The 14,629-nt window shown below is 36.5% G+C and overlaps 1 protein-coding gene across 2 annotated transcripts; it reads left to right on the top strand.

The window, feature by feature from the left end:
• Positions 1-2,130: 2,130 nt before the first annotated feature.
• LOC110464071 (mammalian ependymin-related protein 1-like) lies at positions 2,131-11,605 on the top strand. 2 transcript variants are annotated; one of them, XM_021519099.1, is made up of 6 exons: positions 2,131-2,250; positions 4,605-4,639; positions 7,493-7,627; positions 7,880-8,063; positions 9,975-10,062; positions 11,448-11,605. In XM_021519099.1, the coding sequence occupies exons 1-6, from the start codon at positions 2,169-2,171 to the stop codon at positions 11,515-11,517; spliced, it is 594 nt and encodes a 197-aa protein (XP_021374774.1). In that variant the 5' UTR covers positions 2,131-2,168; the 3' UTR covers positions 11,518-11,605. The 2 variants fall into 2 exon arrangements, with proteins under 2 accessions (XP_021374774.1, XP_021374775.1); XM_021519100.1 differs by having other exon boundaries at positions 2,143-2,201.
• Positions 11,606-14,629: the final 3,024 nt, after the last annotated feature.

The following is a 14,629-nucleotide window of genomic DNA, read 5'->3' as shown; positions in this document are numbered from 1 at the left end:
GCTGAGTAGACTGGAACAAGGGGAGTAAAGTATCTTGCTCAAAGATACAACACAGTGCCGTGCCGTGACTCGAACCCGCAACCCGGTCACGAGCCCGGCGTCCTACAACTAGACTACCGTGCCTCCTTTAGAATCATACAGAGGGTAACGACAAGTATATTGTTTCTTGTGATGTCAGACCTACAGAGTAAAAGTTTGATCGCAAGTAAATGTATCAAAATAACGCTGATTTCCTTTTATACAATGTGACTGTGTGTGTGTACTGAATAGAGTGACGAGGAGCGTCCTCTCTACGGTCGGCTTCTCTGGTGACGAGCAGCGTCCTCTCTACGGCCGGCTTCTCTGGTGACGAGGAGCGTCCTCTCTACGGCCGGCTTCTCTGGTGACGAGGAGCGTCCTCTCTACGGCCGGTTACTCTGGTGACGAGCAGCGTCCTTTCTACGGCCGGCTTCTCTGGTGACGAGGAGCGTCCTCTCTACGGCCGGCTTCTCTGGTGACGAGGAGCGTCCTCTCTACGGCCGGCTTCTCTGGTAACGTGGAGCGTCCTCTCTATGGCCGGCTACTCTGGTAACGTGGAGCGTCCTCTCTCCGGCCGGCTACTCTGGTGACGAGGAGCGTCCTCTCTACGGTCGGCTACTCTGGTGACGAGGAGCGTCCTCTATACGGTGGGCTACTCTGGTGACAAGGAGCGTCCTCTCTACGGTGGGCTACTCTGGTGACGAGGAGCGTCCTCTCTACGGCCGGCTTTTCTTGGCTGCACAAAAACATTTTAGATTTAATCGCATATATTGTATAATATTTTTCTTCAAACCACAAGCGATTGAAGCTGCATATGTGTGACACCATTTTAAGAAATTAAGATTTCATTCAATTTGCGGTTTAGAAATCATTACTAGTCAAAGTAAAAAAAGTCATAAATGATGATAATGTTGAAAAGACAATCTTCCACATTTATGTAATATGGTAATAAATGATGATAATGTTGAAAAGACAATCTTCCACATTTATGTAATATGGTAATAAATGATGATAATGTTGAAAAGACAATCTTCCACATTTATGTAATATGGTAATAAATGATGATAATGTTGAAAAGACAATCTTCCACATTTATGTAATATGGTAATAAATGATGATAATGTTGAAAAGACAATCTTCCACATTTATGTAATATGGTAATAAATGATGATAATGTTGAAAAGACAATCTTCCACATTTATGTAATATGGTAATAAATGATGATAATGTTGAAAAGACAATCTTCCACATTTATGTAATATGGTAATAAATGATGATAATGTTGAAAAGACAATCTTCCACATTTATCTAATATGGTAATAAATGATTATAATGTTGAAAAGACAATCTTCCACATTTATGTAATATGGTAATAAATGATGATAATGTTGAAAAGATGGAATACTCCAAAACAAATGATGAAACATGGGAACCAGAATTCATACTTTCTAGTAACATCAAACCACAAGCAGTCAAAACAAGCTAAGTTATGTTTGTCCTACTTACGTGTACATGTCTGTTTGTAGGGTTGTGACAATGGCATGTGCGTAACAATATTCACTATTTATTCATTTGAGGGCAAACTTAATGTCGTTTGTTCGATATCATTTTGGAGTAGTTTGACAAATCCTCATTCTGGCATAGGAGTAATCTTAAAAACAAATTCATGTAACTAAGGTCAATTTCTAATACATTTGTCCACAACTTTTAAAATCATCCAATCAGGCAAATCGTGTTTGAGTGTTCGATTAAACATCAAAATATTGGCTGCAGTTTTGTTATTTACAATACGGACTGTGTCAGAGCCCACCATGCCTCTCAGCAGAGTAGTATCTGGAGCAAGGGGCGTGAGCCGTTTCTGTTAGACATGTTTATAACCCGGAGCTTTGTCTGTCAATTGATACCCGAGGTCAAGGTTTTGAGGCTCGATGGGTTCCAGAATTGTGAAGATACCAAGCAAAATGTTGAATATTGTATTGTCAAATTTTTCGTTTTTAATATAGACATTTATAAATTCATTCATAAATTTTAAACAAAACAACCCTGAACATGGAGAAATATTTCACTTAACACCCCCCTTATTTTCCCTCGTCATCGCATGCGTAGTACAGCCCGGTTACGCATTTCCTTTAGCGTTTCATTAACTAAAGATGAAGACATTGCTCGTGTCACTGGTTAACTGTGTGAGTATTTTACATATTTATGGAAGAGCCGGAGACCCACTTCCGTGTCGTAAGTACTACTGCATTGAGTAGATCTTCTCAAAAACGACTTTAATGACACTTGATATGTGGGAATTGTTCAGATTTCATACATATTCACTTATTATCAAAACATTAGGTTGAATACATTGACGTGGACACCTTTCGTAGCTGTACCTCTATTACTGGGGACAGCTCCATACCCTTATGTTTCCTTTTCAAGAGTTTATGCTTTCTGTTGTGTTTTTAGGGTAATTCTACAGTGTCCAGGTTTTAAAAGTCCAGTCAGTATGTTGACACTTTAAAATGGTCCTTATGTGGACTCATCATAATCCATGGATACTGTTGTCACATGACCTTATTAAAAAAAAATGTTGTCATGATTGATTTTATTTTTCAAGCCTTTTTTGATATTTGCAATGGTAATTATCTACATCACCTTATCTCTACAGTTAAACAAGGTAGTTGGATTGACGCTAACATGATATATTTGGAATAATTTGTTATGTCGTTCGCGTTGGGTTTTTTCAATATAAGAATGATACATATAAATATGTCATGTTTTTATGGAATCATTCTAATATTATTGTTTGTATAGATAACCTGTACAATACAAGCTGTATAATGCAGTGTAATGTATTTTTGGCGTACTCTATGGTTCTTTACACCAACTTAGGCAACATGCACATCAAGTTAGAATTTTGTATGATCATTCGTTCTCAAGTAATCAATAATGTCTTTACATCTACTTCTGCAAGCTACACGCGAAATTAGAACATTGTAAAATCATTCGTTTTCAAGTTATCATCCGGCAAGCCCAACCAAGCTGATTTTTTTTAGCAACAATGACCTTGACCTCTGGCGCACCAAATCGATCATCAAGAACGTGATTTCATCCACTAAGACAACTTACACCCCACTTAATATTTTTGTATAATTATTCGTTCTCAAGTTATCTGAACAAACTAACCAAGTTTTATTATTATATTTTTTAGCAACAGTGACCTTGACCTCAGGCGAACCAAACTCAATAGGTTTCTTTTTCACATCTACTACTGCAACCCACACTCATTGTTTGAAATTTGTAAAAGTTATCTTCCGGACAAGCACTAGGGACGGACGGACGGACACCCCGTTTGACATCCCCCCCCCCCCCCCCCCCCCCCTCCTATTTTTTCCGTGGGTATAATTAAGTTTAATTACACATTTAAGAAGTACACACATAAAAACACTCCAAAAATGATAACACTCAAATCATTTTAATTACCTGAGTCATTGAAATGATCAAAGGTTTTAAGAGAAAATCAATTGACATTTCAAAGTACATTTCATGTTGTTCTATCGTTCTGTAAAAGAAGGAACATTTATATTACAAAAGTACATACCATCTAGTACTATATTTCTGTGGAAGTAGGGCACATTTGTGTTACGGCCTGATAACGGGAGATCATCATATAAGGTATAACAGGAATTCCATGGCTGTGGACGTGTTGCCTGCCACAGCAAGAACAATGATTGATGGCAATTAACCCATGATGAAAGAATGAGATGCAATAACTTTACTGGTTTTAATATTCATCCGATCGCATCAGCATCTTTTAATAATGATGAATTTGATAGCGTATCAAGCAAGAGCGAGGGACTTTGAAAGAAAGTTTAATTATGCACGTTTTATCGTTATCTTATGATTCCTTCAAAAGATCATCTAGAAACCTTCAGTTGGTAAAAGAGATAGTAAAACACTCAGATCCAAAGTGTGGCAATGGCGGCAGCAGATTTGTTCTCGTTACTGTCACATGAGCAGAAAACACAGAATAAAAGTATTGGTTTTGCAGGGGGTCCCATATCAGTGAATGATTGCCCCCGGACCTTCAGAGGGACATGAAGTTCAAAACTTTCCTTTGTCACTGAAACCATTTTTGTGGACGGACGATGCCGACACCGACGGGGTGATCCGTATAAGCCGACACAGTCAGTAAAACTAATGAAAACAGTCCTAAAGGGACGAAATAGCCATGCTTATGGTGCTGTTTTAATGTTCTCTTTGTTAAGATTACAGATCGACTAGTTTTAAAAAGCCGCTTCCTTACTTCGAACTTCTGCTGATGGGTTTACGGACGATTCTGAAAAATTATTCTGCAGAAGCATCAATTTAAAACAATTGACACATTTGTTTGCAAAACGAATGATCGTTCGAAATTGATTAACCATTTCGGATATATAGGATACGTTCTAAGCCGCTATTATGTGTTTAGGAGATTAGCTTTAATAAACTGAGAGCTCTGGACAATTTTACTATGTTATGACATATATTATCATACTCGACATGTTATAGTGAAGGGCGACTGGCAGTAAACTACTGTCTGGTTTGTTTTCTCTCTACAGACTCCCCGCCACAGTGGGAGGCACAGGTGTACATGGTAAGTGTCGAGAGGAAAAGCTTTATATCAAATGTAAATTACACTTTGTTCAAGATAACCAGACAATTCCTATTGGTTCAGCACTGTTAAAGCTGTAATCTTTGCATACACTTTATTCATTAATATGATATAAATAATCTAGACAACAACATTCAATACGAGTAAAAGTATACCTGTGCGAACTAAATTTATACATAAAGGTCTCCCAATATGTTTGGCATTTCATAATAAATTCAAAACAGTATAGTTGTATATATCATCAAAGTATCAAATAGTACCTTACAAAACAGTATAGAGGTATATATCTTCAAAGTATCAAATTGTACCTTACAAAACAGAATAGTGGTATATATCTTCAAAGAATCAAATTGTACCTTACAAAACAGTATAGTGGGTATAGTTGTATATATCATCAAAGTATCAAATAGTACCTTACAAAACGGTATAGTGGTATATATCATCAAAGTATCAAAAAGTACCTTACAAAACAGTATAGTGGTATATACCATCAAAGTATCAAATAGTACCTTACAAAACAGGATAGTGGTATATATCATCAAAGAATCAAATAGTGCCTTACAAAACAGTACAGTGGTATATATCATCAACGTATCAAATCGGACCTTACAAAACAGTACAGTGGTATATACCATCAACGTATCAAATAGTACCTTACAAAACAGAATAGTGGTATATATCTTCAAAGAATCAAATTGTACCTTACAAAACAGTATAGTGGTATATACCATCAAAGTATCAAATAGTACCTTACAAAACGGTATAGTGGTATATATCATCAAAGTATCAAAAAGTACCTTACAAAACAGTACAGTGGTATATATCATCAGGGTATCAAAAAGTACCTTACAAAACAGTACAGAGGTATATATCATCAACGTATCAAATAGTACCTTACAAAACAGTAAAGTGGTATATATCATCAAAGTATCAAATAGTTCCTTACAAAACAGTATAGTGGTATATACCATCAAAGTATCAAATAGTACCTTACAAAACGGTATAGTGGTATATATCATCAAAGTATCCAATAGTACCTTACAAAACAGTATAGTGGTATAGATCATCAAAGTAACAAATAGTGGCTTACAAAACAGTATAGTGGTATAGATCATCAAAGTATCGAATAGTACCTTACAAAACAGTACAGTGGTATATATCATCAAAGTATCAAAAAGTACCTTACAAAACAGTATAGTGGTATAGAGCATCAACGTATCAAATAGTACCTTACAAAGCAGTATAGTGGTATATATCATCAACGTATCAAATCGGACCTTACAAAACAGTACAGTGGTATATACCATCAACGTATCAAATAGTACCTTACAAAGCAGTATAGTGGTATATATCATCAACGTATCAAATATTACCTTACAAAACAGTATAGTGGTATATACCTTCAAAGTATCAAATTGTACCTTACAAAACAGTATAGTGGGTATAGTTGTATATATCATCAAAGTATCAAATAGTACCTTACAAAACGGTATAGTGGTATATATCATCAAAGTATCCAATAGTACCTTACAAAACAGTATAGTGTTATATATCATCAACGTATCAAATAGTACCTTACAAAACAGAATAGTGGTATATATCTTCAAAGAATCAAATTGTACCTTACAAAACAGTATAGTGGTATATACCATCAAAGTATCAAATAGTACCTTACAAAACGGTATAGTGGTATATATCATCAAAGTATCAAAAAGTACCTTACAAAACAGTATAGTGGTATATATCAACAAAGTATCAAATAGTACCTTACAAAACGGTATAGTGGTATATATCATCAAAGTATCAAATAGTACCTTACAAAACGGTATAGTGGTATATATCATCAAAGTATCAAAAAGTACCTTACAAAACAGTACAGAGGTATATATCATCAACGTATCAAATAGTACCTTACAAAGCAGTATAGTGGTATATATCATCAACGTATCAAATAGTACCTTACAAAACAGAATAGTGGTATATATCTTCAAAGAATCAAATTGTACCTTACAAAACAGTATAGTGGGTATAGTTGTATATATCATCAAAGTATCAAATAGTACATTACAAAACAGTATAGTGGTATATATCAACAAAGTATCAAATAGTACCTTACAAAACAGTACAGTGGTATATACCATCAACGTATCAAATAGTACCTTACAAAACAGTATAGTGGTATATATCTTCAAAGTATCAAATTGTACCTTACAAAACAGTATAGTGGTATATATCATCAGGGTATCAAAAAGTACCTTACAAAACAGTATAGTGGTATATATCATCAACGTACTTAATATTACCTAAAATAAAAGAGGTAAAAGTGTCGGTTTATAGTTCAGGAGTTCCTACCTCAATAGACCACGGCTAGATCCTGATAGTGTTCCACAGTACCTTCAAAATAAAACAATGGAATATATTAGTATTGTATTCTATAGTGCAAGTTAGAACAGAATACTGTGCAAATAAGTTAAGTAATCTATAGGTTCTCCCGAAATAAAGCATGGGTTAATATCTGTTTGCTTTATATTGTCTTCCGAAACAAAGGTTTTATACCTTTTTTTCAAGTGGAAGTTTTTAATCATTTACATGCGTTTTGATTTTCTTTGTGAAATTCTCCATTTTCAGACTACTGTAGTTTACACAGCAATAGAAAACCAAGATTTGTGTTTGTGATATATTTTGACTGAACCAGTCATAGTACAAACACGTTTTAATCCGATATTTTGAAACACAATTGTTTTTTGAATACTTTACAAATTTCGAACCGCAATTTCAATAATTCGATTTTGGCATAGAAATAAGACAATATGTTTATATAATTCATTATTTTAGCAAAACGTCATGCTGAGATATACAGAGTGGCGTAATCTTAGTTACGATGCGGTTAACCAGAGGGAGTACCGGTCGGCGGAAGTTGATGTGGCAGCAGAACATGATCATATCGACACACTCATTCTCTGGAAAGAGGTACACGGTTTTTTAACAAATCGGAAATTAATTGAAAGGAGGAATGTATGTTACTCTAAATCTCTTAAGACTTAGCAGTATTGCTCTTTATATGTGATATTTCGATGTCTTAATAAAAATACAATATACTTATAGTTGAAACCACTTAAAGATAAACCTCTGAAAATCAAGGAGAGTGTTATCAAAATGTAAACAATAAAATAAAATAATACCATTGGCTTTTACTCCTATCAAACGGACGTCGTCTTACAGAAGAAGATGTACGAGGTGAACCGGTTTCTGCAGCAGTGTACCATCACTAACCTGTCAGGGGTATTCCGGCCCCGGGGAGTGCCGCCCTTAAATACCACGTACGAGGAGGGTTACGTGATTGGGGGTCAGGGTATACCAGGAGAGTATATAACTGTCTATAATTTCTACACAGAACTTCAAGACGGTGAGTTGTACTTGGTATGCATTTTTTTTTTTTTTAATATTTTCGACTATAAATAATGGAACACATTTTGTTATTAAAAGCATTTATAATGATGGGATAGTGCAGGAAATGAAACCACATATGCATCCTCCCACTGCTATATAAATATCCTAACGATATCACAAGTATTGCTCGGTGAATGTGACGCAAGGACTATATAAATATCCTAACGATATCACAAGTATTGGTCGGTGAATGTGACGCCAGGACTATATAAATATCCTACCGATATCACAAGTCTTCCTCGGTGAATGTGACGCCAGTACTATATAAATATCCTAACGATACCACAAGTATTGCTCGGTGAATGTGACGCCAGTACTAGATAAATATCCTAACGATATCACAAGTATTGCTCAGCGAATGTGACGCCAGTGAAACATTTTCTCTGATGCATCATGTCACAAACTAATGTTTGTTTTTATTTCTGATAGCGAAATTTTTCGTTTTCGATGAGGTTTGAGAGACACCAAGTATGACATATTGTCATATTTTTTTATTGTATTTGCTTGACTTCATACACATTTTGTTATTAAAAGCATTTATAATGATGGGATAGTGCAGGAAATGAAACCACATATGCATCCTCCCGCTGCTATATAAATATCCTAACGATATCACAAGTATGGCTCGGGGAATGTGAGGCCAGTACTATATAAATATCCTAAAGATATCACAAGTATTGCTCGGTGAATGTGACGCCAGGACTATATAAATATCCTAACGATATCACAAGTACTGCTCGGTGAATGTGACGCCAGGACTATATAAATATCCTAACGATATCACAAGTACTGCTCGGTGAATGTGACGCCAGGACTATATAAATATCCTACCGATATCACAAGTCTTCCTCGGTGAATGTGACGCCAGTACTATATAAATATCCTAACGATACCACAAGTATTGCTCGGTGAATGTGACGCCAGTACTATATAAATATCCTAACGATACCACAAGTATTGCTCGGTGAATGTGACGCCAGGACTATATAAATATCCTAACGATATCACAAGTACTGCTCGGTGAATGTGACGCCAGGACTATATAAATGTCCTAACGATATCACAAGTATTGCTCGGTGAATCTGACGCCAGTACTATATAAATATCCTAACGATATCACAAGTACTGCTCGGTGAATGTGACGCCAGGACTATATAAATATCCTACCGATATCACAAGTCTTCCTCGGTGAATGTGACGCCAGTACTATATAAATATCCTAACGATATCACAAGTACTGCTCGGTGAATGTGACGCCAGGACTATATAAATGTCCTAACGATATCACAAGTATTGCTCGGTGAATCTGACGCCAGTACTATATAAATATCCTAACGATACCACAAGTATTGCTCGGTGAATGTGACGCCAGTACTATATAAATATCCTAACGATATCACAAGTACTGCTCGGTGAATGTGACGCCAGGACTATATAAATATCCTAACGATATCACAAGTATTGCTCGGCGAATGTGACGCCAGTGAAACATTTTCTCTGATGCATTATGTCACAAACTAATGTTTGTTTTTATTTCTGATAGCGAAATTTTTCGTTTTCGATGAGGTTTGAGAGACACCAAGTATGACATATTGTCATATTTTTTTATTGTATTTGCTTGACTTCATTACGCGAAATGTACTGAATTCACTGTATAATTATAGAAAATATAAATCTTTTTGCTATTTGGGACAGCCATTTGTTATGATAAACTTGCAACCATAGGTGGTAAATGCTTAATAATATTCATTACTGACATTTCAAGAGATCGTTTATTTTCAATTAAATAATGTTTTTTTATATTCTCGATACTTATCTTAAATCTTTTTTCAAATTGCAAATACTTAAACAGTATTTTCCTTAGCAGGTCACCTGACCAGTCTCGTGTCCTATCCGAGCTGTTTCCCTATTTGGGATTACCACTTTACTACTGACCAGGGGATCCAACACACCATGTAAGTTACCTGCTTGTCTCGTCATACCCCAAACTCGATCTTCTCTTATTTACTCTTCACTTCGGCTTGTCTCCTTATACCTCAAACTCGATCCTCTCTTATTTACTCTTCACTTCGGCTTGTCTCATCATACCCCAAACCCGATCTTCTCTTATTTACTCTTCACTTCGGCTTGTCTCCTTATACCTCAAACTCGACCTTCTCTTATTTACTCTTCACTTCGGCTTTTCTCCTTTTACCTCAAACTCGATCCTCTCTTATTTACTCTTCACTTCGGCTTGGCTCCTTATACCTCAAACTCGATCTTCTCTTATTTACTCTTCACTTCAGCTTGTCTCGTCATACCCCAAACTCGATCTTCTTTTATTTACTCTTCACTTCGGCTTGTCTCATCATACCCCAAACTCGATCTTCTCTTATTAACTCTTCCCTTCGGCTTGTCCCCTTATACCCCAAACTCGACTTCTCTTATTTACTCTTCGCTTCGGCTTGTCTCGTCATACCTCAAACTCGATCTTCTCTTATTTACTCTTCCCTTCGGCTTGTCTCCTTATACCTCAAACTCGACCTTCTCTTATTTACTCTTCACTTCGGCTTATCCCCTTATACCTCAAACTCGATCTTCTCTTATTTACTCTTCCCTTCGGCTTGTCTCCTTATACCCCAAACTCGGTCTTCTCTTATTTACTCTTCACTTCGGCTTGGCTCCTTATACCTCAAACTCGATCTTCTCTTATTTACTCTTCCCTTCGGCTTGTCTCCTTATACCCCAAACTCGACTTCTCTTATTTACTCTTCACTTCGGCTTGTTTCCTTATACCCCAAACTCGATCTTCTTTTATTTACTCTTCACTTCGGCTTGTCTCATCATACCCCAAACCCGATCTTCTCTTATTTCCTCTTCACTTCGGCTTGTTTCCTTATACCCCAAACTCGATCTTCTTTTATTTACCCTTCACTTCGGCTTGTCTCCTTATACCCCAAACTCGATCTTCTCTTATTTACTCTTCACTTCGGCTTGACTCGTCATTCCCCGAACTCGTTTATATCTTCATGAACCCGGCTGTTGCCACCATGTGACACCACGTAAAACTAACTAGGGTTTAACGTCCTCGTAACAGCTTAGGTCATGTGACGACGGCCGGGGTCACTGCCGAAAAGGATGAGTGAAGTGAGAAAACAGGTATAGATCCCAAGTGTCGCATTTGTGGCAGCAAATCAATTAAGGTTTTATCAATTAGTTGTTTAAACCCTATGAGACATCGATTGTAAAATCAAGAAAGACTAGCACATAGTTATTATAATATTTATAAACTAATGATCACATGAAAGATACCATGATGTGGCAAGACGTATATCTCATCTTTATATCATTTCTGTTACAGATACAATGGTGTTACTGTAGGTATTACCAATCCGAATGTGTTCGACGTCCCAAAGCTGTGCCTCAAATAGATCTCACAACAAATACGCCATTTTTAACTGGATTTGTTTATTTACAATTTTAATATTCCATATTTCCTATCTTTTAATTTGTATAAAATATTTTAGACGAATTGTTTCGTTCGTTATCTTTAGTCAAAAAGTTAATTGTTTGGTTTTGGTTAAGTGGATTAAACGTCCTTTAACCAGCTACAGTTATACAATGTATACCCCTGCAGATCACGGATGAAAAAAATAATCTAATGTGGGAACCCCTTCAGAATTTGGGATTTGCGATACATAGAAACATAAAGAAAAGGTAAATTTGGTGACCCATTCTAACAGTTTGGATTCTTATATTTTCTCTCTACTTCCTAATAACCTTTTTTGTTTCCAAACACTTTTCTTGGCAAAACCTCACTTTTCGCTTTGGTTTTGGACATTTGCCCTAGCAAGGAAGGTTATGGGCTGCCCCGTGCTTGACGTTCAGCTTAAATGGGTAGCAGTAAGGACTGGTTATCCTGTTGTCAATCAGATAACCTGGTGTTGTGCTGTGCTGAACTTTTGCAAGGGTCCAAGTACACCAACATAACGCCTCTATCATGCATACAAGCATACACACATGGAGGAATATCCTTAAATTACTATAGTTGTTTATAGGACGCTTAAACCCGTAAAACAAATCAAAGTACGGTTATAATGAACCACCCCTGCAAGTTGAGGATACCATATGAAAAATACTTAGGCCTAAGAAGCGACTAAATTGTAAACTCACTGTTTAATTGCAAACTTGCAGTCCAGATATGTAGCTGTATCCCACTGCATGTGTACCGTAAAAGGCAACAAAAAGGGACCCCTACATAATCGAGGATGTCTTCCTTGTCTTTTACTACGAGTGCATGGAGCTGCCTAAATTGCAACACTTTCCAGTCTTCATTCTTTTCTACTTTCTCTTTCAAGCGATATCTCCCAATGCAAAATAACAAATACGATGTTTAAGGACTTTGGTATTGCCTACTCAAGTTGGACGAACATCTTGTTTTTCACGTTCAAGACTATGGCCAAAAGTGAGGTCTTGCCAGCTAAGGCACTGAGAAACAACTAGATTGTAACGAAGTAGAAAGGAAATTTTAAGAGGCAACATGTTGCAAATAGGGGTCCAACATATCTTTTGGTTTTGTCACTTTCCCCTTAGCGGAAGACGCAGCATAAAACAACAGATTCTGCAGGGAACACCACATTGTCGCCCTTTACGACATCAGTGGGAAACAGGTGGCCTAGTCTTTCCCCGAACACACAGAGTTGCATCACATATGGACAGAATTTATCAAAAAGTGGTTTCTGGACCTTTTTATCAATTTAATAATAATAATGATTTACAACATTTATATTGTGCCCTATACATTTTGCATTTTTTTATATGCTTTTCAACACATGGATTATAGTATTCCTACATTAACAGTTTTAAATTAAGTGGATGAAAAAGGCATACAAATCTGCATTATACATGTACATTAAGTAATCACCATTTGCATAATATATATATATATACATTCAAAGTAATTGTGATGGCTAAATATTAAAAAAAGAGACAATAGTTTAAAACCGTGCTTCCTTATATAACCCTTGTATACTGTGATAGGAGCCGTGATTCTAAGGTGAAAAAACACATGGTTCCTAATATAACCCTTGTATACTGTGATAGGGGCCGTGGTTCTAAGGTGAAAAAACACATGGTTCATAATATAACCCTTGTATACTGTGATATACCCCTTGTATACTGTGATAGGGGCGGTGGTTCTAAGGTGAAAAAACACATGGTTCCTAATATATCCCTTGTATACTGTGATAGGGGCCGTGGTTCTAAGGTGAAAAAACACATGGTTCATAATATACCCCTTGTATACTGTGATAGGGGCCGTGATTCTAAGGTGAAAAAACACATGGTTCCTAATATAACCCTTGTATACTGTGATAGGAGCCGTGATTCTAAGGTGAAAAAACACATGGTTCCTAATATAACCCTTGTATACTGTGATAGGGGCCGTGGTTCTAAGGTGAAAAAACACATGGTTCATAATATAACCCTTGTATACTGTGATAGGGTGCGCAAATAACTAGGCTACTTAAATCATTTATTATTAATCATTCATATTCGAAAAAGCACAGCAGCTGCAAAATATATTCTGCAGTGGTAACTGTCACTGAAAATTCAGTTCTGCAAAGTATCAGGCATGCACTTGAGCAAGTTTTGATAGATGACTGTGTAGATGGGGATTCCAAGAGTACGAAATGACGACAGAAAAATATAGGCAGCCAATCGGCGTTGAACGAAGGTAGTGCAGAAATGGTACCGTAACTCTGATCAATAGGATGAATGAAAGCTGACATTCAATTTATTTTGGTTCGGTTTACGATGCTGAAAAATTGCTCATGTTTCCCGCTGCAGCAGAAATGAAGATTATCAATGCTTTTAAGGTTAAGGGTGCGTAGGAATTTTTGTGGTAATACAAATATATTTTAGTCTTTCTTAAAATAACAGGCAAGAAAAAGACCAATAGACTAAGAAGTGTGTTACACAAATCTTGTTAGCATGATTAAAGAATGTGTCCTTTTAAGACAGCGTGTGACATCGTTGTGGTCACAAATTATGTGCAAAAAACCCAGAAATAATAATGATTTTAGACTGAAATTCGAAAAAGTGCCCAGTGGCCATCTTTCGCCTGGGGTATCGTTGGTGCCCTTTTGTATGTGAATACATTAGAAGATATCCTGTAACGGTAAAGGTGTGAAAAAGCGGCATAAGACCTGTGACAATGTGCCCTGACACGTTCAAAACGAAAACAAAAAAAATCATGATTTTAGACTGAAATTCGAAAAAGTGCCCAAGGAGCATCTTTAAATAGCCAGATACATCTAATTGGGCTAAATACGCCAGATTTCATGGCTGGTTACTGGAAGACGAAACAACTAGAATTAAGGTTTATTAAGTGTCATCCTTTCGCCCCGAAAAGACGACACAACGAGAATTAAGGTTTGTTAATTATCGTCCCTTAGCCCCAAAAAGACGAAACAATGAAAAGACGAGATTTCTACCCCGAAAAGACGAGACATTGAAGTCGCCATAATCAGCGTGCCTTCTTTT

This window comes from Mizuhopecten yessoensis, unplaced genomic scaffold (assembly GCF_002113885.1).
Source record: "Mizuhopecten yessoensis strain PY_sf001 unplaced genomic scaffold, ASM211388v2 scaffold10955, whole genome shotgun sequence".
Classification (NCBI taxonomy): Eukaryota; Metazoa; Mollusca; class Bivalvia; order Pectinida; family Pectinidae; genus Mizuhopecten; species Mizuhopecten yessoensis.
This window is presented reverse-complemented; position numbering and strand designations above follow the sequence as displayed.

Excerpts from the sequence above, each read along its gene's own strand:
- LOC110464071 (XM_021519099.1), top strand. The coding sequence starts at position 2,169 with ATGAAGACATTGCTCGTGTCACTGGTTAACTGTGTGAGTATTTTACAT. Across the intron at positions 2,251-4,604 it reads CGGAGACCCACTTCCGTGTC|ACTCCCCGCCACAGTGGGAG; the intron begins GTAAGTACTACT and ends TTCTCTCTACAG. Across the intron at positions 4,640-7,492 it reads GGGAGGCACAGGTGTACATG|CAAAACGTCATGCTGAGATA; the intron begins GTAAGTGTCGAG and ends TCATTATTTTAG.